Raw genomic sequence first — 25,528 nt, 5'->3', positions numbered from 1 at the left:
CCAGGAGTGACTTTAAATTAAACAGATGACGGCCGGGCGTGGTGGCTCACACCTGTAATCCCAGCACTTTGGGAGGCTGAGACGGGCGGATCACGAGGTCAGGAGATCGAGACCATCCTGGCTAACACGGTGAAACCCCGTCTCTACTAAAAATACAAAAAATGAGCCGGGCGAGGTGGCGGCGCCTGTAGTCCCAGCTACTCCGGAGGCTGAGGCAGGAGAATGGCGTGAACCCGGGAGGCGGAGCTTGCAGTGAGCTGAGATCGCGCCACTGCACTCCAGCCTGGGTGACAGAGCCAGACTCCGTCTCAAAAAAATAAAAAAATAAAATAAAATAAAATAAATAAATTAAACAGATGACTGGGTCCAAGAGACCAGGGCAGGAGCCCATGTGAACAGAGTGACTGGAGCCACCCAAAAGATTCCTTTTCCTCTTTGAAGAGGAGGTTCCCTGGCTTGGAGGGACATGTCAGCAGGATTAATGCTTGGCTAAAGCTGCCACTGCCATGGAGCCCAGGGGTGGAGCTGACTCCTTTGGGGCCTCTGATTCTCCATGGTCCAGGGTGCAATGTCCCATGAGGGACCTGTGGCATGAGGGAGGGATCACTGGCTTCAAAGGTGATTGAATCCCATGATCTTGACCGCCTGCTGCTTCAAGCCCCTTGCCTTGCCTAATGCATCTCCAGATCCCAAATGCCCAGTGCAAGAAAGGCTACAAAAGTATGCAGGTGGTTGGTCAGGTGAGGTGGCTCACGCCTGTAATCCCAGCACTTCAGGAGGGCGAGGTGGGTGGATCACCTGAGGCCAAGTATTTGAGACCAGCCTGGCCGACATGATGAAACCCCATCTCTACTAAAACTAAAAAAAATTAGCTGGGGATGGTGGTGCACGCCTGTAATCCCAGCTACTCAGGAGGCTGAGGCAGGAGAATTATTTGAAGCCAGGAGGCAGAGGTTGCAGTGAGCCAAGTTCATGCCACTGTACTCCAGCCTGGGTGACAGAGTGAGACTCTGTTTTAAAAAAAAAAAAAAAAAAAAAAAGAGTATGCAGGTGGTTAAACCAACCTGAAAGAGAGTGGAGAGGTGAGAAGGTGAAGATGCCCCTGGCATTGGGAGTCTCTGGTACTCACTGGTCCCTCTGCTTTGGCACATGCTGAGCCTTACCAAGGAATAAGCAACTTCCCTCAGCTCCTACCACCTGAGCTCAAAATAGGAACCACCACAGGCCTGGTCCCTGAGCTCCCATAGAGCAACAGTGAGACTGGGTTTGGAATGGGGCTATATCTGGAGCCCACGGGTATGACCCTAATATAGTTTGGATATTTGTCCCACCCCAATCTCATGTCGAATTGCAATCCCCAGTGCTGGAGGTGGGGCCTGATGGGAGGTGTTTGGGTGATGGAGGTGGATGCTTCATGGCTTGGTGCTGTCTTCATAAGTGAGTTATTTTGAGATCTGTCATTTAAAAGTATGTGGCACCTCCCTGCTACTCTCTCTGTCTTTCTCTCTCTCTTCCTCCTTCTGCCACTATGTGAAGGGTCTGCTCCTGCTTTGCCTTCCGCCATGATTGTAAGCTTCCTGAGGACTACACAGAAGCAGATGCTGACACAATGCTTCCTGTATAGCCTGCAGAACTGTGAGCCAAGTAAACCTCATAAATTACCTAGTCTTGGGTATTTCTTTCTAGCAACCTAGAGTGATATAGACTCCCAGAGAGCCTTTGGGTCCCTCAGAATATTCCCTGAAAGGCTGGGACTGAGGCCGAGACACAAGGGGAATCTTAGGCCAGATTCATGGTACCCCATCAAAGCAGGTCACTCTGCCCCATGCATGACCTCCAGACTCCAGAGGACAGTGACACCAATGGGCAGTCAGGAAGGCATCTGCTGCCTCCTCAGTGCCAGCTCCCACCTTGGCCTGCCTCAGCCTTTATTAGCATCTGCTTGCCCTTAGCCCTAGTGGGTTGAGATGGAGGGAGATGGGACAGAGAGGTACTTACTCTTCACAGCTCTTGGTGGGAAGGCTGGTCTCCCAAAGCCCTAGGAGAAACCTCTGTCCACACCACTCCACCCTGGTGGCAGGCCCAGGCCTCCCATGGCCACTAGCAACCCTCCCCTTGCACTGGCCACCCACTGTAGCTGAGCTACTGCCCAGGCCTCCCCTAGAGGAGAGGCAGCCCAGCCTTCATAAGCCCTGGAAGCCACATGGTCCCCCAGCCCATCCAGGGACCTAGAACTAACCCTCCCTACCCTGTTCTCCCTGGTAGCCCAGTCACTGATTTGAAGCCCTAAAATAGTCCCAGCTCCTGACACCCCAGATGGGGTTGGGACTATCAGGTGGCTCTGAGAATGGAGCTCAGAGCTTAGGGGCTGCAGAAATTGAGAGTGGGGGCAGCTGTGCCACAATCCAGGGCCCCAAGTGCCTAACTGGGTCCCCTCCCTGGAGAATTCTGGCCCTGGAGGCCCTTGGCCCAGAAGCAGGCCCAAAGCCCTACATTCTGGCTGCACTTGACACCCTCTTTCTCTCCTATCTCTCTTCTCTGGGAGCCTTTCCCATGCTAAGCTCCCTTCTTGTCCAGAGACTCCCTTTCTCTCTGAGCCCCTCATGTGAACAGATAAGGCAGTGGTCCATGAGCTGTAGAAGCTCAATGGGGAAGGAACTCCTGGGCTTAAGAGGTTTGGGTGACCCTTAGAACCCCAGGATGGGGTTAAAGGGGAGAACTACAAGTTGGAGGGATGAAGGCAGTCCTTTCCAACCGGGGTGGGGATGGGCTCCAGGATACTCCACTTACCTCCCTCTCAGCCTCAGGGGTAACACAACTGTCTCCTGCACACCCAGAGAGACAAAGGGTCAGTGGCTAAGCATGTGAGGCTACAACCTCCTCAGTGCCTGCTAAGGCACTGAGAGTCATCCAAGGTACGGCAGTAAACAGACAGTCTGTCTCTGTCCCCCTTCAGCACACAGGTTCCTGATCTTTGGATCCCTGCACTTAGGCAAGAATCTCCTTTTAAGCCTTACCCACCTGTCCTCAGAGTCCTTAGGGTCCCCAGGTCTGGACTTCTCTCTGGCCTGAGGTGGCAGAGTGAGCAGCAGCTGGATGGAGAAAGCTGGACAGCTCTGGTCCCAAGGAGACTCCCACTCTGATTAGCAGGGAGCTCTTGCTCCAAACCCAGGGTTCCATGTGTGACAGGGCACAGAGCTGTGGGCTCCGAGGGAAGGAAGTCTACCCTCTTACAGTGAGCTGGAGTCTCCTAACTGAAGGGATGGAGGCTATGGGGTTCCTGAGGGAGAAGGAACACTGTGATCCAGGTCCTGGGACAGGCACCCTGGCGCCTCAGCTACCCCCTTAGCAGTCAGTGTAGGGAGGAAGAGGAGGAGGGGGAAGTCTCCCTCTCAGAGGAGCATGCCCCTCTACGAACTGTTGTGCAGTGGCCTTTACAAGTACAAATAGCCTGGGCAGTTGGCACTTTGAAGTTGGCTCCTTGAAAGTGTGGAGCTGAGGCCTTGCTGCTGGCTCCTCTCTCTTAAGGCTACAAGTACAATCAATGCTGGCAGTGTTGCAGGGACCCAAGCCTCTATGCCCCGATGGCAGGCCCCATTCCATCCCAGCTGGTGTGACGGTGGGCACTGCAGATCGAGCAGGGAGCCCTGGAGAAGTGCTAGGGCTGGGGAAAGGGGAGCAAGCAGCCTGACTCATGGAAGAAACCATCCTAGTCACTGCATGCTTGGGTACTCAGCCTACTTCCTTGGTTCCATCTAACAGTCCCCAGGGCCCTATGACCTGGATCTGGGCCTTGCTCACCCTCCCCGTTCTCTAGAGCCTTCTTGCTGATCCATATCCTTTCCAGCCTCAGGGCCTTTGCACATGTGACTCTCTGCCAAAAACTCTCTTTCCTCAACACTGCTTCTGGTGGTTTTCCCCCAGTTGATAAGGCCTCAGCAAAATGTCACCTCCTGGGAGGTTTCCCTTGCCTCTCTATTCAGCTATTTATAGCAGCCTCCTGTCATTCTTTCACACTATTTGCCACAATTTGTGTTTTAATAGTCATTTGTTCCTTTATTGGTTCAAGGGTCAGTGTTGGTGTGGTCACTGCTGAGTCCACTGTTCCCAGAAGACAGGGTCCACAGCAGGCACTCCATAAATACATGTTGCAGAAGGACTTCCCTCACTGGCTCACTCTGTGGAGTGAGAGACCTAATGGGCCCCATTTACCTATTGCCTCTGAAGATTAAAGGGCAGGAACAAGGTAGAGGGCCACTGCCCTCTGGCCTGGCATGGCTCAGAGGCAGCTTGGGGTTAGCTCAAGGCAGCTAAGCAGGTCCAGCCCAAGGACTAAGTCAAGTGGGCCAAGGAGGCTCTGAGAGTGGCCGGGGCCAGTGTGCACTCCCTGGCATGGGTGAGGACTGCTGGTGTTCTGGATGCACATTCATCTCATGCGAGGTGCTGGGGCCCAAGTTCATGTAGGTTGCTGGCAGCTGCACATAATGGTCCCCAAGCAGTGCAGACACTATCTGCTCCACTTCCCCCACTAGTACTCCAAAGGTGGGTCGTGCTGCTGGGTCCGCCTCCCAGCATTGCTGCATCACTTGGTACCTATTGGGGGAAAGGCATGTCAGGTTAAGGCAACTTCCACCCAAGGATTCTGGGCCACCCACTTGCTGTTAAACCTCTGGCAGGTCACACAGGGATGAGGATAGGTGACAGGACCTAGTACCGAGCACTTTCCAATCAGGAGCAGCTCTTCTCATCCCTATGATTGTTGTTCCAGTCCTGCCTCTCCACCCTGGCAGAGGTCCAACTACCTCAGGTGTTAAGAGCTTGGGCTCCTGTGCCCTGTGCCCTGGGCTATGTGATCTTGGGCAAGTTCCTTAACTTCTCTGTGCCTCTGGGTCATCCTCTGATCACAGAGCAGTAGGCACATAGGCTGATGCCTGTGAAGTGCTAAGCACAAGGCCCAGCTCACGAGGTACCATGGTCATCATCACAGTTCTTCCAGGAAGGAAGCCTGGGTCCAGCAAAGCAGGAATTAAAAATCCTGAAGCGGTCGGGCACAGTGGCTCATGCCTGTAATCCCAGCACTTTGGGAGGCTGAGGTGGGCAGATCACAAGGTCAGGAGTTCGAGACCAGCCTGGCCAACATAGTGAAACCTCATCTCCACTAAAAATACAAAAATTAGCTGGGCATGGTGGCACACGCCTGTAGTCCCAGCTACTCGGGAGGCTGAGGCAGGAGAATCACTTGAACATGGGAGGCAGAGGCTGTAGTGAGCCAACATTGTGCCACTGCACTCCAGCCTGGGCAACAGAGCAAGACTCCGTCTCGAAAAAAAAGAAAAAATCCTGAAGCAAGAGCATTTGGGGCAGCACTAGTGGCACGCTGGTCCTGAAGCAGAGGTTCCCCAGGTTTACCTGCTGGGTCCTAGTGCATGCCCCATTATCTTGGGGATGTCATTCCTGCCTGAAATAATACTCTAAGTACCTTACACACAATATCTCATATAATTCTCAGACTCTCGGAGGGTGGTACTGTTGTCTCCACTTTACAGATGAGGAAATTGAGGCCCAGAGAGGAGAAGGGCTGGACTGCTGAAGTGGACCCTATGGTGTACCACCCACATCCCCCTTTCCTCTCCCAGTGGCTGGGTGTGTTGCCTGCTGATGGTTCTTGACTGAGGCTCTCTCTAAGAATTGCCCTAGGCAGAAGAGAACTGCCTCTGCCAAGCTCACATCCCCTCATCAGGGACAGCCTGTGACTAGTAACTGATTAATGCCTGGTACAAAGACCTGGCCTGTTGGTCTCAATTTCAGAAAACTCTGGTGGGTCATCCCAGTTCAAGCAGTCCCTGTGGGATGGGCTGCAGTTTCTGTGACATTTCTCTGTCCCAGTCCTTCTTCCCTTGCCCCCAACCTCTCAGTAAATCCCCATACATAAATCTCCAGCTGAGTCTGTTTCCAGGAGCCCAATCTAGATATGGGTAGGCAGTGAATTAAAGAAATGAATAATAAGAGCAAACCCAAAGCAGGTAGGACTGTGAGGAAGGCTACTTGCATCCTTCCTGGAGCACAGCCTGAGACAGGAGGCGTCAACTACTTTTACCTATGTTCTGGTTCTCTCTGTTCTAACCCAGCAGACCTGGCCACTGCTCAGGCACACCTGCTACATATGAAGCTGAACCTCAGAACTGAACCCACCCCATAGGCACTGAGGACAACGCAGCTGCCGCCATCCCTCCAGGAATGGGGAATCTGAAACCACATCCAGTGAAAAAACCTGATCTGGAGATCCAGAGGGGGTTGCTGTTGGGGTTATGGAATCTTTCCTCGAGATTAAATGAGAGGAAAAGGTGGAAAGCAGACCCCATTAGTGGGAGGCGGGGAGGAGGAGTGCTGGGAAAATCAAACCACTGGCCTCAACCCCAACTCTGAGCTCAGAATGCTGTTACCATGGCAACTGTGAGGTCCTCCCAGTGTCCCATCCTGCATGTGGGTGGGACCAGTTCACAGATGAGGAAACTGAGGCCCAGCGAGACTCCCTTTCCTAGTCAACCAGAAGTTCAGTCAGGAAGCCAGGCAGGAGCTCTGTCTCCTGCCTCTTCCATGTCTCTGGGGCCCAGTTCCCTCCCCACTACCACCTCCACATACTTACAGAGAATCCGGGCAATACTCAGGCTGGGGCAGGCGCCGACCCTGGGCCAGGAAGTGGGTGAGGTCAAAAGGGTCAATGTGGGGGTATGGTGGGGCACCCCGTGTCAACAGTTCCCACAGCAGCACACCAAATGACCACTGTGGAAAGGGGGAGGTAAGGGGACTCAACTCACTCCAAATTTGGGGGCAGGTGGGTCCCCAGGGCTTCTATCTCCCAGAGTCCTTCAGCTGGAAATGGAAGACCCCACCCTCCACTGAGAGCTCATTCCTCGATACGTCACCAGTGTCTTTCCTCTGTCTCCTCCCACCACCTCATCCTGCCCAGAGTTGGGGCTGGGCAGGCCCTGGATTATCTGTGAGGAGCCAGTGAGTTCCCAGCCTCCTCTTGCCCTGGCAGGTGTCAGATTCCATCTTACATCTGCCCAAGAGGTGGGCAGAAGGGCTTTGGGAGTCATCTACCCTGGGGACTCCCTGGGCTCAGATTATCCAGAGCTGAATGGGTGAGGCCCAGTGTTCTCGGGTGCCAAAGCCATGTGGACTATAGGGCAGATGGGGCCTCACCACATCAGACTTGGTGGTAAATCTATAGGTCTGCAGGCTCTCCAGCGCCATCCACTTCACAGGTAGGCGAGCGTGGCGATGCTGTCGAACACTATAGTATTCCTTGTCCAGGATGTCACGGGCCAAACCAAAGTCAGCCACTTTGACAGTGAATGACTCGTCCAGCCTTGGGGGTAGGGAGAGGATCACACTTAGGACTGGCCCTTACCAGGCCCTGAACCCACCTGTTCTAGGCCCTTACAGAATTTCTTTTTTTTTTTTTTTTTGAGATGGAGTCTCGCTCTGTCTCCCAGACTGGAGTGCAATGGCGCGATCTCTGCTCACTGTAAGCTCTTCCTCCCAGGTTCATGCCATTCTTCTGCCTCAGCCTCCTGAGTAGCTGGGACTCCAGGCGCCCACCACCACACTCGGCTAATTTTTTTGTATTTTTAGTAGAGACGGGGTTTCACCATGTTAGCCAGGATGGTCTCGATCTCCTGACCTCGTGATCCACCCGCCTCGGCCTCCCAAAGTGCTGGGATTACAGATGTGAGCCACGGTGCCCGCCCACAGAATTTCAAAGCCACAGTGTCCAGTCCAAGTCTGTACTGGGCAGACAAAAAAAGTAAGGTGCAGAGAGAGGAGGACAAGGCTGGAGTGGGCCCTTCCCTGAGGCAGCCTTAAGCACCGCACACCCTCATGCCCTGTGCCTTTGCTTCACCCCAGCTACTCTGGACTCTCACATGCAGTTTCGCGCAGCCAGGTCCCTGTGCACAAACTTCTGCTCTGCCAGGTACTCCATGCCACGGGCTACCTGCAGGCCAAAGCTGATGAGGTCCTTCACGGTGGGGTTCTGGGGGCACAGGTGGGTTGGTGGGCAAGGGCACAGCAGCTCCTTCTCCAGCTGCTGCCCAGCCCCCAACCCAGAGCCAGCTGAGCACTGACCCGCTGAGATGAGCGGATGAACTGGAGCAGGTCACCGTGGCACATATAGGGCAGCAGCACATGGGGCAGGCCCTCGGGTGGCAACATGATACCAATGAGAGCCAGCACATTCGGGTGGTTCAGGCCACGCATGAGCAGCCCCTCTCGAAGGAAGGCCTCCACCTGCTGCATCTCTGTGATGCCTACAGAGCAGTGCAAGTCAGGCACAGGGCAGGGCATCCCTTTACAAGGCTCATATGGGGAAATGGGAAATAAAGGTCTCCTGCTCAGGGTCAGTCAGTAAGGTGGGAACACAGAGAAAAAGAATCCTCCCAGCCTGAGGCCCCTCCCTCTGCCCTCCCATCTTCTGCTCCACTCACGACTTAGTGACTTGATGGCACATTGGATTCGATTCTGGGCCTGGTCTATGTATTCTCCATGGTAGACAACTCCAAAGTGGCCTGGTGGGAAGTAGATAATGAGTCGATGAGAGGGGCTCCAGGGCCCAAGGCTCACACCACACATTCTCATTGGCAACCAGACCTCAGAGCACTAAACTGGCCAATCTCACATTTTATTTTTAATTTTTATTTATTTATTTTTTAGATCGACTCTTACTCTGTTGCCCAGACTGGAGTGCAGTGGTGCGATCTCAACTCATTGCAACCTCTGCCTCCTAGGTTCAAGTGATTCTCCTGCCTCAGCCTCCTGAGTAGCTGGGATTACAGGCACCCACCACTACGCCCAGCTAATTTTTTGTATTTTTAGTACAGACTGGGTGTCACCATGTTGGCCAGACTGGTCTCAAACTCCTGACTTTGTGATTCACCCACCTTGGCCTCCCAAAGGTGAGAGCTGGGATTATAGGTGTAAGCCACCATACCTGGACCAATCTGACATTTTAAAAAAGCAGCAGGGCTGGGCGTGGTGGCTCATGCCTATGATCCCAGTACTTTGGGAGGCCAAGGTGGGTGGATCATGAGGTCAGGAGTTTGAGACCAGCCTGGCCAATATGGTGAAACCCCATCTCTAGTCCCAGCTGCTTGGGAGCCTGAGGTAGGAGAACAGCTTGAACCCGGGAGGCGGAGGTTGCAGTGAGCCAAGATCGTGTCACTGCACTCCACACTGAGAGACAGGGTGAGACTCTGTCCCCCCCCCCCAAAAAAAAGCAGCAGAAGCAAAGCGCAGTGCGCCTATAATCCCAGTTACTCAGGAGGCTGAGGCAGGAGAATCACATAAGCCCAGGAGTCCAAAGCCAGCCTGGGTAACACAGTGAGATGCTGTCTTTAAAAAAAATTTTTTTTAAAAAAGGCTTATGCCTATAATCTTAACACTTCAGGAGACTAGGGTGGGAGGATCAGCTGAGGTCAGGGGTTCAAGACCAGTCTGGCCAACATGGTGAAACCCTGTCTCTAGTAAAACTACAAAAGTTAGACAGGTGTGGTGGCAGTGGCAGGCCCCTGTAATCCCAGCTACTCAGGAGGTGGAGGCAGGAGAAACGCTTGAATCTAGGAGGAAGAAGTTGCAGTGAATCGAGATCGCACCACTGCACTCCAGCCTGGGCAACAGAGCGAGACTGTCTCAAAATAATAATAACTAAAAACTAAAAAAAATAAAGCAGGGCCGGGTGCGATGGCTCACACCTGTAATCCCAGCACTTCGGGAGGCCAAGGCAGGTGGATTACCTGAGGTTGGGAGTTTGAGACCAGCCTGGCCAACATGATCATCTCTACTAAAAATACAAAAATTAGATGGGCGTGGTGGCGCATGTCTGTAATCCCAGCTACTCAGGAGGCTGAGGCAGGAGAATCACTTGAATCTGGGAGGCAGAGGTTGCAATGAGCCGAGATCACACCACTGCACTCCGGCCTGGATGACAGGCGAGGCTCTGTCTCAAAAATAAATAAATAAATAGGCCAGGTGCGGTGGCTCACGCCTATAATCCCAGCACTTTGGGAGGTCAAGGCAGGCGGATCACCTGAGGTTAGGAGTTCGAGACCAACCTGGCCAACATGGTGAAACCTCGTCTCTACTAAAAATACAAAAGTACAAAAAAAAAAAAAAATTAGCTGGGTGTGGTGGCATGCATCTGTAGTCCCAGCTACTCAGGAGGTTGAGGCAGAAGAATGGCGTGAACCTGGGAGGCAGAGCTTGCAGCGAGCCGAGATAGCGTCACTGCACTCCAGTGTGGGCAAAAGAGCGAGACTCCATCTCAAAAAAAAAAAAAAAGAAAAAGGAAAATAAAATAGTCTGGGGTGGTGGCTCATGCCTGTAATCCCAGCACTTTGGGAGGCCGAGGCGGGCAGATCACCTGAGGTCAGGGGTTCGAGACCAGCCTGGCCAACATGGTGAAATCCTGTCTCTACCAAAAGTACCAAAAATTAGCCAGGTGTTGTGGCAGGTACCTGTAATCCCAGCTACTCAGGAAGCTGAGACAGGAGAATTGTTTGAACCTAGGAGGAGGAGGTTGCAGTGAGCCGAGATTGTGCCACTGCACTCCAGCCTGGGCAATAAGAGTGAAATTCTGTCTCAGAATAATAATAATAATAATAATAATAAAATAGAATAAAAATAAAACTAAACTAAAATAAATATAATAAAACAGGCTGGGTTTGGTGGCTCATGCCTGTAATCCCAGCACTTTGGGATGTTTAGGCAGGCAGATTGCTTGAGTCCAGGAGTTTGCGGCCAGCCTGGACAACACGATTTGAGGCCCATCTCTACAAAAGACAAACAAAAAATTAGCCAGGCATGGTGGTGCATGCTTGTGGTCCCAGCTACTCAGGAGGCTGAGGGAGGAGGATCACCTAAGCCTGGGGAGGTCGAGGCTGCAGTGAGCCATGATTGTGTCATTGCACTCCAGCCTGGGTAACAGAGTGAGACCCTGTCTCAAAAACAAAACCATAAATAAAACCAAAAATAAACAGCAGCCACATGATGGCAGAGGCTATAATCCTCCTGTGCCTGATTGATCCACACCAGAACCCACTGAAGACAGAACTTTTCTCATCCATTTTACAGATGAGCAAATGGAGGCACAGAGAGGGTAAGTGGTATAACCAAGGTCACACAGGTTGGTGAGAAGGTTAGAGCAGAATCTGGTCCAACTGTCCCTTTAGCCTATGTCATTTTTTTTTTTTTTTTTTTTTTGAGACGGAGTCTCGCTCTGTTGCCCAGGCTGGAGTGCAGTGGCGCGATCTTGGCTCACTGCAAGCTCCGCTTCCCGGATTCACGCTATTCTCCTGCCTCAGCCTCCCGAGTAGCTGGGACTACAGGTGCCTGTCACCACGGCCGGCTAATTTTTTTTGTATTTTTAGTAGAGACGAGGTTTCACCGTGTTAGCCAGGACGGTCTCGATCTCCTGACCTCGTGATCTGCTGGCCTCGGCCTCCCAAAGTGCTGGGATTACAGGCATGAGCCACCGTGCCTGGTCTAGCCTATGTCATCTTGAGCCTCCATCTCTGCCCCCAGCCCCACCTGGCCCCCACACCTTTGCCAATGACTCGGTCACTGTGGGTGACCACCCGCTCATGGGGAATCAGCACATCCTTGACCTCAGCCAAGAGCGCAGAGTCCAGGTCCCTTAGCTGGATGGACTCTTTCCGCAGCAGTGGAACACAGGATTCATCTTCACTATTGGAGAAGGATGCTCCATGGACACAAGTGGAATCTAGACCATCAGTGGCAGGGCGTGCTGTGGGGAGAGGGAGTGAGGAGCTTGTAGGGAGAGGGGGTGGCTTTAGCTTCTCGTGCCTCCGCTATCTTACCAAGGCCACTTCTGTAGTCAGAGCCCGAGTAGAGAATAGGCAGGGGTGTGGCTCCAGCAGTCTGGTCCAGGGATGCCAGGTCATCCAGGTTGGGAGGAAGAACTGTGGAAAGAGAATCCCTGGTGGCCTGGCTTTCCAAGCTCCCAGGGGCCAACCCCTCTGGGGAGGACTTAGATCCCTAAGTCCTGGGCAGAGAGAGGATGTAGGGACTTGAAGATGCTATTGGTTGGGGGGTAGGGGCTGAATAAAGGTAGGAGCAGAGAACTCACCTAGCTGCTTCCTCTGCCACCAGTAGCTGAAGACCAGTGCAGTGGCCAATGCGGCCACAAGCAGCAGCAAAGGCAGCAGGATACCAAGGAGCGTGCTCTGTGGGACCCCATCTGGCCCTCGCCACACCACTCTACCCAGGATGCGACATTCACCATCCACGCAGACCTGGGAGCAGGTGGCAACTCAGGCCTAGCCTGCAGGCCCTCTGCCCGTGTTTCCCAGGGAGGTCCAGCTGGGCTGCCTACCTGCAGTGGGGCACCATCCTTGCCAAGCTGCAGGGATGGGGGCAGGGGGCAGACAACCATGTCCCCCCGGAACTCATGCTGGCAGCTCTCACCACCCACGGTCACGTTGACACCCACGCAGTCAGTCACAGCGCCCAGCCCAATATACTGCAGAGAGGGTCATGAGGACCAGCCAGTAGGCTGGCCCCTACTTTCAGATCACCAACTGTCCCTGCCCTATCCCTTACACTTACCTCAAACTTAATGGCATGCTCCTCAGGCTTCAGTGGAATTAGGTTGGCACTGGGTGGATGGGGTGGGGTTAGGAAGCGAAAGCCAGGCAGTGTAAAGCCAGCAGCTCCATCCCCCCAGGCACTCAGATTTCCTGCCACCCATCCCTGGGGGTCTTGGACCACATATTCAGGCAGGCGGCACAACTGCTGCTCTGGAAGCTGCCTCTCACACTGCTGGGACAAATAGGTGATTAGCCAGGAACCCCACCTGTGATTGCTCCTCTCAGCCCAGCACAAGGTTGGGCTGCAGCTCAGGGAACTCATCCAGCCTTCCTCCCTCCTGGCCAGCACTCACTCACCCTGCTCTCCACTGCCCTAAGCCCGTCATGGAATGACAGCACTAAGTGCCATGCTGAAGTTAGATGCTGGCCACAGATGGTGATGTGGGAGTTGCTGTGGAAGAGGGCAGGGTGGTAGGCTTTGGGTGTTCTCCAAGGCTGGCTCTCTCATTCCCCAGAGGCCAGAGTGGGCAAAGAGGTGGCGCTTACCTGTAGCCACAGTTGGGGCTGATGCTTAGCACGACAGGGTCTTCTCTGTAGTGGAAGGTCCAGGAACCAGGTACCTGGGCACCCCCCACCTGCAGGCTAAGGGGGACACTGGCCACCATGGTCCCAGGGGGTGTGGCACATAAAAGCTGCCCCTCACTGACCCTGCAGGAACAAGAGACTGGGCTCAGGGTTACCCCCTTTGTGATGGCCGGGCCCACTTCCTCCAGGGGCCTGTTGCCGTCTCCCAGTTTGTCTGTTATCTCTCCCACCTGCCCCACTCCATGGTCTGTCTGAAGATAAGGTGGTCCCAGGAAGACATTCCAAGAGGGTAAGGAGGGAACAAGTTCCCCAGAGCCTTGGCTGGAGCCACTGGACTCTGTGATGGGCTCTCTTGCCTCTGGGCTGAAGAGGGCAGTAGTCTTTTCTTCCTGGACCTGCTCTCCACACCACACTGACCATGTAACAAGCACTCTTCCCTCCATCCTGACAGAGTCCGGGTCTTTACCTGGATAGAACCCTGTGGCCTCCCATGCCTGCCTGGTGGTACTTACCGTGCTAGCAGACACTCAGTCCCATTGACCAGCACAGCCCGGCTGGTGCCTACAGACAGACTCTGGCCTTCAAGAGTGAGACAGGTGCCTCCTGCCCGTGGGCCAAAGAGGGGTTGCACTGCTATCAGCACTGGCTCCTAAAAGGATATAGAGGTGGCTTAGGTGGAGTAGGTCTTCCACTCCAAGCCCCTCCCTTCCCGTACCACGCACTGGCCAAGGGCACAGACAGGGCAAGGTGACCTCACCATGAAAAAGAAGCCTCTCAGCATGGAGGTGCCGTCTACCCGGAAGTGCTTGCCCGGTGGCATGTTAGTCACGGTGAGGCTGACGTTGGTAGGCCCCACTGCTTGGGTGCCCAAGGGCTCCAGTTCACACTCAAACTCCTCTACAAAGTCTTTCCGGGGCACTGGTCTGGGGCACCAGGGGGAACCCCTGAGGTCAGCCAGGAATTACACAGGCCTAGCTGCATGCCTGCCACAAGCCACAGGGCTCCTCTGAGCCAGAGAATGGCGTTTCTCCACCCATGCCTCCCTCCAGGGAAGGAAGGTTCCGGCGGGGCAGAGATTAACCTTGGCTGGTCCACGAGTGAACAGACAGGAAGGGGACATGAAAGCTCAAAAAGGGACAGAGACATCTCCCGAGACACAAAACAGTTAGAACCACTGCAGCTTCCCCCATCTCCTCTTGCCTCTGATAAGCAGAGAACAGGGTCTCATGGGGAAGGGGCTGCTTGGTTGCTCCCTTCAGGGAAAGGGAGGGGAGGGACCAGATTGTACCTGAGTTTTGAGCTGTCCTTGGGCAGTGGCCAGCAGGGACTTTGGCCCACAGTGATCTGATGGGTTCCCTCAGGCACCAGACCAGAAGGGTGCAGGTAGAAGTTGGAGCCACACAGGGTCAGCCTTGTACTGCCCCTTAAAGGTCCACTGTGTGGGTGGAACTGAAATGGGGAAAACAGCCTGAGTCCTCATGTGGGGTTGGGCTCTCTCAGCCCCACCTGCTTCCCCAAAGTCTCCTGCCATACCCCTTGCCTGCCCCATGCTCCAGCCATTTGGAGTCACTTGCTAGTCCTCATTCAAGCACTTTCCTGCCTCCAAGTCTTTGCATGTGTCATCCCCTCTGACAAGAATGCCCTCCTTGTAGATATGAAGGACACTCCCAGACCTGAGAAAGATTGTGATCAAGACTTGCTAGGCCGGGCGCGGTGGCTCAAGCCTGTAATCCTAGCACTTTGGGAGGCCGAGACGGGCGGATCACGAGGTCAGGAGATCGAGACCATCCTGGCTAACATGGTGAAACCCCGTCTCTACTAAAAAATACAAAAAACTAGCCGGGCGCGGTGGCGGGCGCCTGTAGTCCCAGCTACTCGGGAGGCTGAGGCAGGAGAATGGCGTAAACCCGGGAGGCGGAGCTTGCAGTGAGCTGAGATCGGCCACTGCACTCCAGCCTGGGCGACAGAGCGAGACTCCGTCTCAAAAAAAAAAAAAAAAAAAAAAAAAAAAAGACTTGCTGACCACCACCCCAGGCCCAGCCTGTCCCACTCTTACCTGTGCCCTGCCAGGGAAGCCATACCTCAGTAAGCTTAGGCGGACAGTGGTCCTGTTGCCAGGAGCCAGGACACTCCTTCTGCCGGCCACACATGTTCCCACACCAGCCACAGCCCATGAAACGCTGTGCCCTTAGGCAACGCCAACAGGTGAGGAAGTGGTGGCAGCCAGGGCCTTGGATAGGCACCTGGAAAACCTGGGGGTAGAAGACAGGTGACTAGGGGCACTTGGAGGGGGAGATTGGGCCCTATAGACCCTCCTGGTACACTGTAGGCTAGGGTGGTAAGGCCTGTATGTCAATGCCTCCCTGGATTGGATGGAGAGTCTGTGATCCCACAACCCTGGCCCCAGGCCCTGCCCCTGCCCACCTCACCTGGTCCCCAGAGGCGAAGAATAGGTGGTCCCCAAGGCGACTGACATCCCGCTGCACGGGCTGCCCACTGTCACCCAGTGAGAAGTTGGACACATACAGCAAGTAGTTGAGTGACCTGGCCAGCTCCACCTAGGACAGGTTAGATGTGAGCAAAATGGGGATGGAGACAAAGACCCAGGGCCAGGGGGCTGTGGGGATGAGGACCCACCTGCAGGATACGCCCATCTGCTGTGCCCATGTGCGCCACTGTGACGTTGTCAAGGCGTGTCACATACAATGCAGTGACCTCTACTGTTCCCAACAGCCCGTTGAATAGGTCCACACGTGAGAAGCTGCTACTGACCAGCAAAGGGAAGTGGCGGCAGCTGGTGTTGGGGCTGGGGGCCTCCAGGCCAGGCTGGGAAAAGTCAGGTAAGGGAACGAGTCAGGGTTCAGCCCTGTGCCCCGACCCTCTGGGGCCTTTGTCAGTGGCTACAGCAGCCCAACACTCTCACCCTTCACCTGGCCTGACTGGAGAAGGCCCTGGGCCTGCTGGTTACCATCTCGCATTGCCCCCACAGGGCTCTCAGTGTAGCAAGGGCAGGCAGAAGGCCCAGGCTGGAAAGCCCAGTCCCCATTCTCCCTGCCCCACCTTGCCATGTCCATCCTGATGGTGAGTTACCCCCATTCCATCCTCACAACCACCCCATATATCTTTTTTTTTTTTTTTTTTTTTTTTGAGACAGTGTCTCACATTGTTGCCGGGGCTGGAGTGTAGTGGCATGATCTTGGCTCACTGCAACCTCCACCTCCCGGGTTCAAGTGATTCTCCTGCCTCAGCCTCCGGAGTAGCTGGGATTACAGGTGCTCACCACCACCCCTGGCTAATTTTTTGTATTTTTAGTAGAGATGGGGTTTCACGATGTTGGCCAGGCTGGTCTCGAACTCCTGACCTTGTGATCTGCCCACTTTGGCTTCCCAGAGTGCTGGAATTACAGGCATGAGCCACTGTGGTTGGCCTACCCCATACATCTTACAGATGAGGAAACAGGCTCAAGAGGTTTGGTCTCTTGTCCAAGGCATCATAAACGCTCAAGAGGGGAGCCAAGTTGGAAGTCTCAGTTCCACAAGAGTCTTCTCCTGCCCCCTGCTGGCTCTTCTCTGCTTCTGTGTGTGCACTTCAGCAAACCCTGTCTCCTCTGGGCTTCGGTTTCCCCACTTGCATTAATTGGCCAGCACAAGGTTGGGAACACAGTCCTTCTCCCTAGACTCCAAAGGTCTTCCTGTACCCTTGGCTGCTTCCTATACCCCCCTTTAGGGTACAAAAGGGATAAACCAAACCCCTACAGCCTGGGTGCCAGAACTAAGTTCTGGAAGCTAAGGGGTACTAACCTCTTCCCTGCTCTTAGCAAGGGGGTGTTTTGGGGGTTGCAGTCATGCCCCAGGGCAGGACTGTGGAAGCTCTGGGAAACCAGGACACCAGGGTATGAACTCATGGTGTTGGAGCTGAGTGTGAGGGGCAGACAGGGCTCAGTAGCCAGCCCTAGGTGCTCAGGACGCTCCCTCACCAGCCCTGAGGGCACTCCTTGAAGCAGGAGCCTCTGAAGTCTCCATCAGACCACAGAGACTTAACCCAGTCCTGAGACCTCAGCACTGATTAGTGGCCCTGGAGGCAAAAGTAGATGTGGAGCTGAGCCTTGAAACCCCATACACCCTGCGCCTACAGCTTGGGTGGGGGGGACTGGGATTTTGTCCTCACTTGAGGCAGGAAATCGGCTTGGCCCGAGCCGGAAGCCTGCCAGGTGTTTCCAGCATGACTCAGGGACAGGTGGGGCTCTGACGGGGAATAGAGCCCTACCTTAGCCAGGCCCACACCCTAGCCTGCTTGTCTCTAGGCCCCAGGACCTTAGCTCTAGGTTCCCAGGCTTAGGTAGGGGCTCCAGGCTCCTGAAAACACATAAGTGTCCAATGTCCCATGGAGGACAGGCACCAGCTCTGAGTCCCTCAGGCCTCCTGAGGCCAACGACTATGTGGGTGCTGCCCCAGTGGCTGCATGCCCACAGTTGCTAGGCAAACACTGTACAGGGTGATTCACACACCTCCTGGGGGCCTGGCCAGCCTGTGGGCAGGGACCAAGATTAGTCCTCCTGGAGCCTGGCACTGCCCAGCCGTGCTGGGTGTCTTCTGACCCACTGACCACTAGCCAAGCTGGGGAGAGGTTCTGACTCCCCACTGGGAAGGAGAAGGGGCCAGGCAGGCCTGCCCAGGCCCAGACAAGGAGTCCCCAACCCTAAGGCCTCTCAACCCAGATGTACTCAGCAGAGGGAGGGAGGCTAAAGACCCCCAACCTCACATTGGGTGTAAGTTCTCCTCCCATCTCCGAGGCATCAATAGGAGTGGAAAGGAGTCTGTTGAGAATGTCACAGCAGGCCCAGGGCCACAGGATGATGGCTAGAGAATATGAGAGCAGTAGCTGTGGGTCCCATTCCTTGGTCCAATCTTATTGCTGTTGCCTACATGATGGCTGGAGAGAGCCTAGATAGAGCCTGTTGGAAGGAGCCCCCAGTTCAGCACGGGCTTTGAGACTTCCTGCCTGGGGCAGGGCTCCAAATACGGTTTAAAAAAAAAAAAAAAAAAAAAAAAAAAAGTCTGGGATGGACCAATTCCAACCAGCCCTTCCTAGGCCTTCCCCAGATGTTTATAGTAGTTTGCACAAGACTAGAGTGAGGCTCCCGGAACCTTCTAGAACCAAGCTGCCATCCCATGAGTGCTGGGTACTCCCCCCAATCACCCCCAATCATGTCAAACAGGTTAGTGAAGCCCAGGACATGCAGACTCCCTAACAAGCTGCCAACTTCCAAGGCCCAGGAGGCTCCCTGGAACGTGGTGGCTGGCAGAAGGATGGGGGTGGGTGTGGAGGAAGGGGAGATTCTCTGACAACTCCTGTCCCACCCTCTTTGGAAAGCAGAGCAAAACAAGGGAAAGTGAAACTGTTGGCAAGCAGCTGTGAGTCTGTGAATCTGTGAGCATCTCCCTCTGTATTTGTGTGTGGTGGTGGTGGTGGTGGTGGGCGAGGGGGGCGCTATTTTTTTTCGTGTGTCCCTGAGGATATGGATGGTGGACAAGTAGGAGGGAATGCCCATCATTCTACCCAGCATTCAGGAGCTATGCTAACAGAGACACGGTTATGTAACCCCATCCTCACATAGCCAGGGAAACTAAAAAACCAGAGGCCATGATGGGCAGATAGGGGAAAGGGCAAAATGAGGTAGTCACAAGGGCCAGCCTGGCTGGCAGCCGAGCCTCCAGTGTAGCCTTTGTCTGGCTGCTTTCTCACACCACCCTAGCACTTAGGAACTGGGTGAGAGAGAATGCTTCTTTCCACCTGCCCTCCCTCTCCCAGATCCCCTCAGTGATGGAAGGGAAGCAGCCTGTGTTCAGCCACGTGCATGCAGCTCACAAGTAAGGGCCCCTTATTTCAGCTCACCGGGTTGGGGCAAAAACTGGGTGACTGGAAGAAGTCGAGGCCTCGCCGGAGGCCTGGATGGACTGGGGATTCACAACAGCGCTCCACACCTTCATCAATTAATGTGTCCAGCAGGTCAATGGGGAAGGCACAGACGACAGAGTTGGGGCCCACGCCAGGGCCACTATCCTTGCCAGCCACAAAGACCCCAAATAGCACTTCCTGGCCCTCAGCAATGCTCAGCTCAGTGGCAAGTTGAGCACCCACTGGAGCAGAGTGGGCCACCCGCAGCACAGGGTAGGGCTGTCCGCCCTTTGGGGCCCCCCGGCGCCTGCGTTTTGGAGCAAATCTGCAGTCGAGGACCAGCTCCCGATAGTCACCCAGCTCTGGCTCAGTGGCGCTAAGCCGTACCAGGCGTGTGTGCAGGGCACCAGGAGCATCAGTCACGCTGGCCGGCTGTACAGTCAGGAAGTAGACGAAGGCTCCCGTATGGAAGCTGTGCACGTATTCAATACTGTAGGAGACAAGATGCTTGGGCAGCACTGACAACGCCACAAAGCCCGGTGCAAATCCCGAGGCGTCGGCCTTGAGACGCCTGATAGACACTGAGCGTGGGCTGAAGCTGGCAGCCACGGCTGCGTCCAGTGAGGATGCCACGTAGAAATAGGAGGCCTGGCCTTGCTCAACCACAGTCACACGGGTGCCCAATGGGCTGGCCACACAATCGGGGCAGTCATCGGGCAGGTTGTGGTGGGCTGAGAAGAGGCAAGCTGGCGCTGCCAGATGCACGGCTGTCCCTTGGGGATCTAGGTCATGCAGGAAGCAGCGGCCCTGCAGGCTGGAGCCACAACTGACCAGGGCAGGCAGCGCGGGCTCCAGCACCAGCACCTTTGTGTCTGTGTCACCGGAAGGGCCGTGGGGCCCTGGGCCACAGGCTGCACACGTCTGGCAGCCAGGGTCCCCAGCAGGGCCCGTGGCCAGGCTCTGGACAGACTTCAGGTCAGGCCCAAGCACGTGCAGGCGATTGCGTATGGCTACAAACACAGCACTCTCATTTCTGTCGCCCTCGTAGGTCACCATGGCCTGCACCAGGCCTCCGGCGGAGAAGCTGGGCACCATGTACTTCACGTTAAAGTCTCGAGAGGCCGCGTAGGGGGTGCGCGGGCACTGCCATTCCGTGGCCGCCGCGGGCTTGGCAGGCAACAGCAGCAGCAGTAAGAAGGACTGAGGCAGCGGAGGGAGGAGCTCCATCGAGGCGAGCTGGGACCCTAGGGGATCCCTACGGGCCTGGGCCTGGGCCTGGGCCTGGGCCCGGGCCTGGTTGGGGGCCCGACTCGAGGTCTGGACTGGGCCAACTTTAAGCGGCGGTCCCGACAGCCCCAAGATAGCGGACCCCCGTCCCAGGTTCCTGTGAAACCCAAATCCCTACCCGGCCCTCGGGTCTGGGCACCTGACGCCCGCGGACGCACGGACAGCAACGCCCCAGCCGCCTCACCTGCCGCCCCAGCAGCCGCTGCACACTGGCGCTTAGCGCTCAGCCGACCAGAGGGCGCCGGGCTGGGCGGGCGGGGTCGGGCCGTGGGGGCGGGGCCGCGAGGGAGGCGTGGTCTACCCCAGGCCCTCCACCCATCCGACTCTTCCGGCCCTTGGAAGCCTGGCTCCTGTACCTTCTCTGGGCGTCTTGGCGCCTTTTTCTCAGCGGCCTGTGGGTGGATGCGCATGGTGCGGCCTGGAGAGAGGTGAGCCGGTCTGAACCGTCCCATCCCATCCCCCCACTACCGACTGGTTCGCCGCGAGAGGGGGCAGGACACTGGGCTCTTTGCTTGTGGTGGAACTAGTTTGCACTTAGTAGCAACACCCTCAAAGGCTGGTGCCCAGAGGCTTCCTGGGGGCCCACCATGTGGGGAACAGAGACCAGGATTGTGTGGAAGACCAGAGGGGAGATGTGGGGGACTTAACAAGAGATGTTATGGGGCGCCACCCTTTGTGGGAAAGGACTGTCCTTTTTTTTTTTTTTTTTTTTTTTTTTTTTTGCTCTGTGACCCAGGCTGGAGTGCAATGGCGCGATCTCTGCTCACTGCAAGCTCCTCCTCCCAGGTTCAAGAGATTCTCCTGCTTCAACCTCCTGAATAGCTGGGATTACAGGCGTGCATCACAACACCTGGCTAATTTTGTATTTTTAGTAGAGATGGGTTTCACCATGTTGGCCAGGCTGGTCTCAAATTCCTGACCTCAGGTGATCTGCCCGCCTCAGCCTCCCAAACTGCTGGGATTATAGGCGTGAACCACCGCGCCTGGTGGGGACCATTCTTCCATGTGCTTCTCCTGAGCTATCAACAAGATGGTCTCAGAGAAAGGTGTGTTATGCCCTGCTCTCCTAGGGCCCTAAGGGTCTTAGGATGGGATCTGGCCTTGCTGACTGGACCTCAGAGTCAGAGAGTCACATAAGTGGAGGCCCAACCCTAATTCTGGTACCTCCTCTGCAGCCTCAGTATATAGAAGCTGTATAATGGGGTTACAATCCACAATATGGGCCTTGGGGACTCCCCCTTCCTGGCTCTGCCCAGTGCACCCCTGATATGGAGGAATCATGAGCTTTGGCTCTCAGGACACTTCCAACCTGTTCTGTAGGCCTTGCTGGATCTTATTCTCTGCAATGAGAATGTGAGAATGTAGTTCTGGGCTGGGCACTGTGGCTCATGCCTGTAATCCTAGCACTTCTTTGAGAGGCCAAGGCAGGAGGATTGCTTGAGGCTAGCAGTTCAAGACCAGCCTGGGCAACATAACAAAAGTCAACAAAACAAAAAAACTGCTAAAAATTTAAAAATAAAATGTATGACCGGGCGTGGTGGCTCACGCCTGTAATCCCAGCACTTTGGGAGGCCGAGGCAGGTGTACCACTTGAGGTAAGGAGTTCAAGCCAGTCTGGCCAATATGGTGAAACAAGATGGTCTAAAAACAAAAATTAGCCAGGTGTGGTGGTGGACACCTGTAATCCCAGCTACTCAGGAGGTTGAGCGGGGAGAATGAATTGCTTGAACTTGGGGGATGGAGGTTGCAGTGAGCTGAGATTGTGCCACTGCACTCCAGCCTGGGCGACAGAGCGAGACTCCATCTCCAAAAAAAAAAGAAAAGAAAATGTAGTTCCGATTAGGTGATTTCCCAGAGTTCTCTCTTCTATTTATGAGGAGTGGGGGTGGGGGAGCCTAGTCCCACACCTGGATCTCAGCAGCTGCCCTTTGGTAACTGGTCCTACCAACACTAGACTGAGGCCCCTGGGGGACAACCTTAGCCTGACAGCCCCCTCAGCTAGATGGGCCTGGACCCCGGAAGAAGGGGAAGGTCCACAGGGTGGCTTTGGGCTGTGAACTATGGGCCCCAAGGCTGTAGAGGATAAGGATTCTAGGGGACAGAGGAGCCCTCAGCCCAACAGGATTTAGCCTGGCTTGGGTATCTATATCTCCTCACTCTCTTTTCAGTCCATACTTCTGCGCCTGCATCCCCTTCCTAACCTAACCTTTGTAAGTGCTGTTCCTCCTTCCAGGAGCACTCTTTCCCTTTCCTCCTTTTGCCACCTAAATGGCACCTCCTCCAGGAAGCCTTTTTGATCCAGACTTTGCCAGGCCCCTCTCCTGGGTTCCATAGACCCAGTGCTACACCCACCCCAGCACAGTTTACTCTGGATACTTCACTCTGCCTCCATCCCCAGTGCAGGACTTCCCCCTCCTTCCAGCCTGGAACTCCATGAGTACCTGAAGACTGAAAGAGGAAATGGAACTGGGGGTGGCCACACCCAGTGCAGGGTTGATACTGTGCCCTGAGGTGACATAAAAGACACTCCTTTTCCAAAGCAGAATTGGCCAGGAAATGAATAAACACCCTGAGAAAACCGTGGCATGGTTCCTGCATTCCACAGTCAACACATCTAAAGATAGGCAGGGCAAAACTAAAATGAAACATTCTCAGCCTGGCGCCCAGACAGGGGTTCTGGTGACCCAAATCCCACCTCCAGACTTTCAGAAGGATCTCGGGGGGTTGGGAGGAGACTTCACAAGCCCTCTTAAATCACCCCACCCACCCCTTTTTGGGGGTGGCGTTGCAGCAACCATTCGTTAGTTCTCTGCTGCCACCGTGTGGCCACGCTAATGGCTGTCCCCAGGCGGAGGTCCCCTCTAAGGCAGCCTTGGTTCTCAACAGCAGGGGTACACAGGAGCACCCCTTCCTCGTCTCACCATCTGCCGCCTCTGTAGGAGGGAGCAGTCAAGGTGTGTGGGGGAAGTCAGCTAATGGGGCTCTTAAGTGCCAAGTACAAGGGCACCCCCAAGGTAAACTCACGAGGCCTGGCCCATAGCTGGCTAAGAACCTGCTCGACTGCCCTTAGCACCTGACGGCTTGAAGGAATGCTAGCCACTTTTCCCTCCTTGAGCTCTCAGTCCCCTTTGAACACTGTTCTAGAGGACTAGGTCTAGCCTCTTTCTCTAATCCCAAGATCACCTTAGCAGTAGCAAGGTAGTCTCTCCAACTGTAATATGACCACATCACACTGCAGGTTACCTGGAGTTTGAGAACCCCAGCCCTTATGGACTCCTCCAGCTTCACTGCAAACAAGTTATATTAGGTTCCCTTTTTTTTTTTTTTTTTTTGAGACGGAGTCTCTCTCTGTCGCCCAGGCTAGAGTGCAGTGGCGCAATCTCAGCTCACTACAACCACCGCCTTCTGGGTTCAAGCAATTCTCCTGCCTCAGCCTCCTGAGTAGCTGGGACTACAGGTGCACGCCACCACACTCAGCTAATTTTCGTATTTTTAGTAGAGACAGGGTTTCACCATGTTGGCCAGGCTGGTCTTGAATTCCTGACGTCAAGTGATACACCCGCCTTGGCCTCCCAAAGTGTTGGGATTACAGGTGTGAGCCACCATGTCCGGCCCGTACAGGGTTCTTACCATGTCCTTCCCTTGGCACATGCTGGCTCCTTCACTAGGAACACCTTCCTTATTTGCCTGTCGTCCCACCCGTGATCTCCAAGCAGGTATACCTCACGCTCCTAGGTGCCTACAATCCTAGGCCTGTATCCAACTATGGTCTCCCCAGAATATATGCTGAACTACAGAGAAACAGAAACCTACAAGAGTCAGGGCAAGCAAAAGAGGCACTTAGGGGCTCACTATTGACCAGAATGCCAGTAACAGTCAGGGACAGCTAGCCTGGCATCACCCAGGCCCCAGAGGCAGTGGTTTGATGTTCTTACTAGGAGCAGAAGAGGAACAAAAGCAGAAAACAGGCATAAAAGAGAACCGGGGCATGTGTGGCAGGGTGAACAGCACCCACCAAGCCTATGGCTGCTCCCCAGAGGCTTTGGAATCTGGGCTGGTAGCCTGCTGCCATGTCCATTCCAATGTGAGCCACAGTGGGGCCAAGGGCAGGGGCTGTGCTGCCATTTTCTGGGACAATAAATACAACTGTTTCAGTGTACCCTGGGCCCAGCCACCCACACAGGCTTATTCTTTAACATGGCTTGATTTTAGTGGCAGAAAATACTGGCCCAACTCTCAGAAACTGCATGAGGGTGATTCTCTCTGACAGTCTGAAGACCACATTCAGAGGACAGTTTTCTTCAATAAGTACGTCCTAGGCCTTGTGCTCCCTGGGGCCAGAACTAGAAGATCCCCCAGCAGCAAAGTGGAAGCTTTCTGCACTGTGCCCTAGGTCCTGTGGTAGAGTAAATGGGGCTCGGCTTTCACTACGGAGCCTCCTGGATGTCCATGGTGCCCCATGCAGGTCTGCCTATGCCATGCCAGGGACTAGGGTGACTAAGGAGAGCCCAGTGCACGCAGTAGCATTAGCTCTTATTATGACAGGCCCACTGCCTTAGAGGGTCAACTGGGCCTTCTCTCAGACCCTCAGCTCACTCTTGGGGACCATTTGGAGGATTGCACTGGCTGAGGTAGGAGAACTGAGGCACACAGCCCTTCATGGGAAGGCCTAAGCAGGGACAGTTTCCTCAGAGGCCTGCAGCTAAAGGGAGGCTAGATTCTGAATTTCAGCTGAAGACTGAGTTGCCTCACCAGGGGCTCCCTCCGGTACCAGGGCTCAGATTCCCCCCATTTTGACCATCTCTATCTTACTCAGCTCAGCTCCTGCTGAACTACAGCAACCCATTAAACAGAGCCACAGCGAGGGCTCCCAAGGTGGTTGGGTAGTCTTTTGTGGCATGCAGTGGGGGCCCCTCCCAGGAGTGATAAGAGAGGCAGACAGCAGAAGCTCAGACTGAGTATGGGGGTGGGGGTAGGGTAGGGCAGTATGGTGCCTGAGAGCCTTTTACATATGGTAGGACTTCAGCCGAACCAAAACAGCCCCAGCCCAAGATCCAACTGAGAATGTGTGTGGCCTCATGCTGGTGCAAGGGAGGGAGAAGAGGGGCTCAAATGTGCCTGTGCCCCTGTGCAGGAGCTAGGGAGGAGGATCC

General features: G+C 54.8%; 1 protein-coding gene across 5 annotated transcripts; it reads right to left on the bottom strand.

Annotated features, from left to right (window-relative positions):
• Positions 1 to 4,010: 4,010 nt before the first annotated feature.
• Positions 4,011 to 25,479, bottom strand: MST1R (macrophage stimulating 1 receptor). 5 transcript variants are annotated; one of them, XR_012090638.1, is made up of 21 exons: positions 19,086 to 25,479; positions 15,828 to 16,016; positions 15,620 to 15,748; positions 15,272 to 15,442; positions 14,479 to 14,639; positions 13,948 to 14,113; positions 13,703 to 13,839; positions 13,152 to 13,313; positions 12,963 to 13,056; positions 12,625 to 12,834; positions 12,392 to 12,538; positions 12,146 to 12,311; positions 11,877 to 11,978; positions 11,600 to 11,803; positions 8,490 to 8,570; positions 8,131 to 8,312; positions 7,929 to 8,038; positions 7,207 to 7,372; positions 6,647 to 6,783; positions 6,444 to 6,538; positions 4,422 to 4,593 (listed from the first exon to the last, which is right to left on the bottom strand). XR_012090638.1 is itself a non-coding variant. In XM_073010157.1 (20 exons), the coding sequence occupies exons 1-20, from the start codon at positions 20,313 to 20,315 to the stop codon at positions 4,338 to 4,340; spliced, it is 4,176 nt and encodes a 1,391-aa protein (XP_072866258.1). In that variant the 5' UTR covers positions 20,316 to 25,479; the 3' UTR covers positions 4,011 to 4,337. The 5 variants fall into 5 exon arrangements, 4 of the variants coding, with proteins under 4 accessions (XP_072866258.1, XP_007982466.3, XP_072866259.1 ...); XM_073010157.1 differs by lacking the exon at positions 6,444 to 6,538 and having other exon boundaries at positions 4,011 to 4,593; positions 11,600 to 11,779; XM_007984275.3 differs by lacking the exon at positions 6,444 to 6,538 and having other exon boundaries at positions 4,012 to 4,593.
• Between the last annotated feature and the right edge of the window lie 49 nt (positions 25,480 to 25,528).

Source organism: Chlorocebus sabaeus, chromosome 22 (assembly GCF_047675955.1).
Source record: "Chlorocebus sabaeus isolate Y175 chromosome 22, mChlSab1.0.hap1, whole genome shotgun sequence".
NCBI lineage: Eukaryota > Metazoa > Chordata > Mammalia > Primates > Cercopithecidae > Chlorocebus > Chlorocebus sabaeus.
Note: the sequence above shows the minus strand (reverse complement) of the source record. Positions and strands in the feature narration are given on the sequence as shown.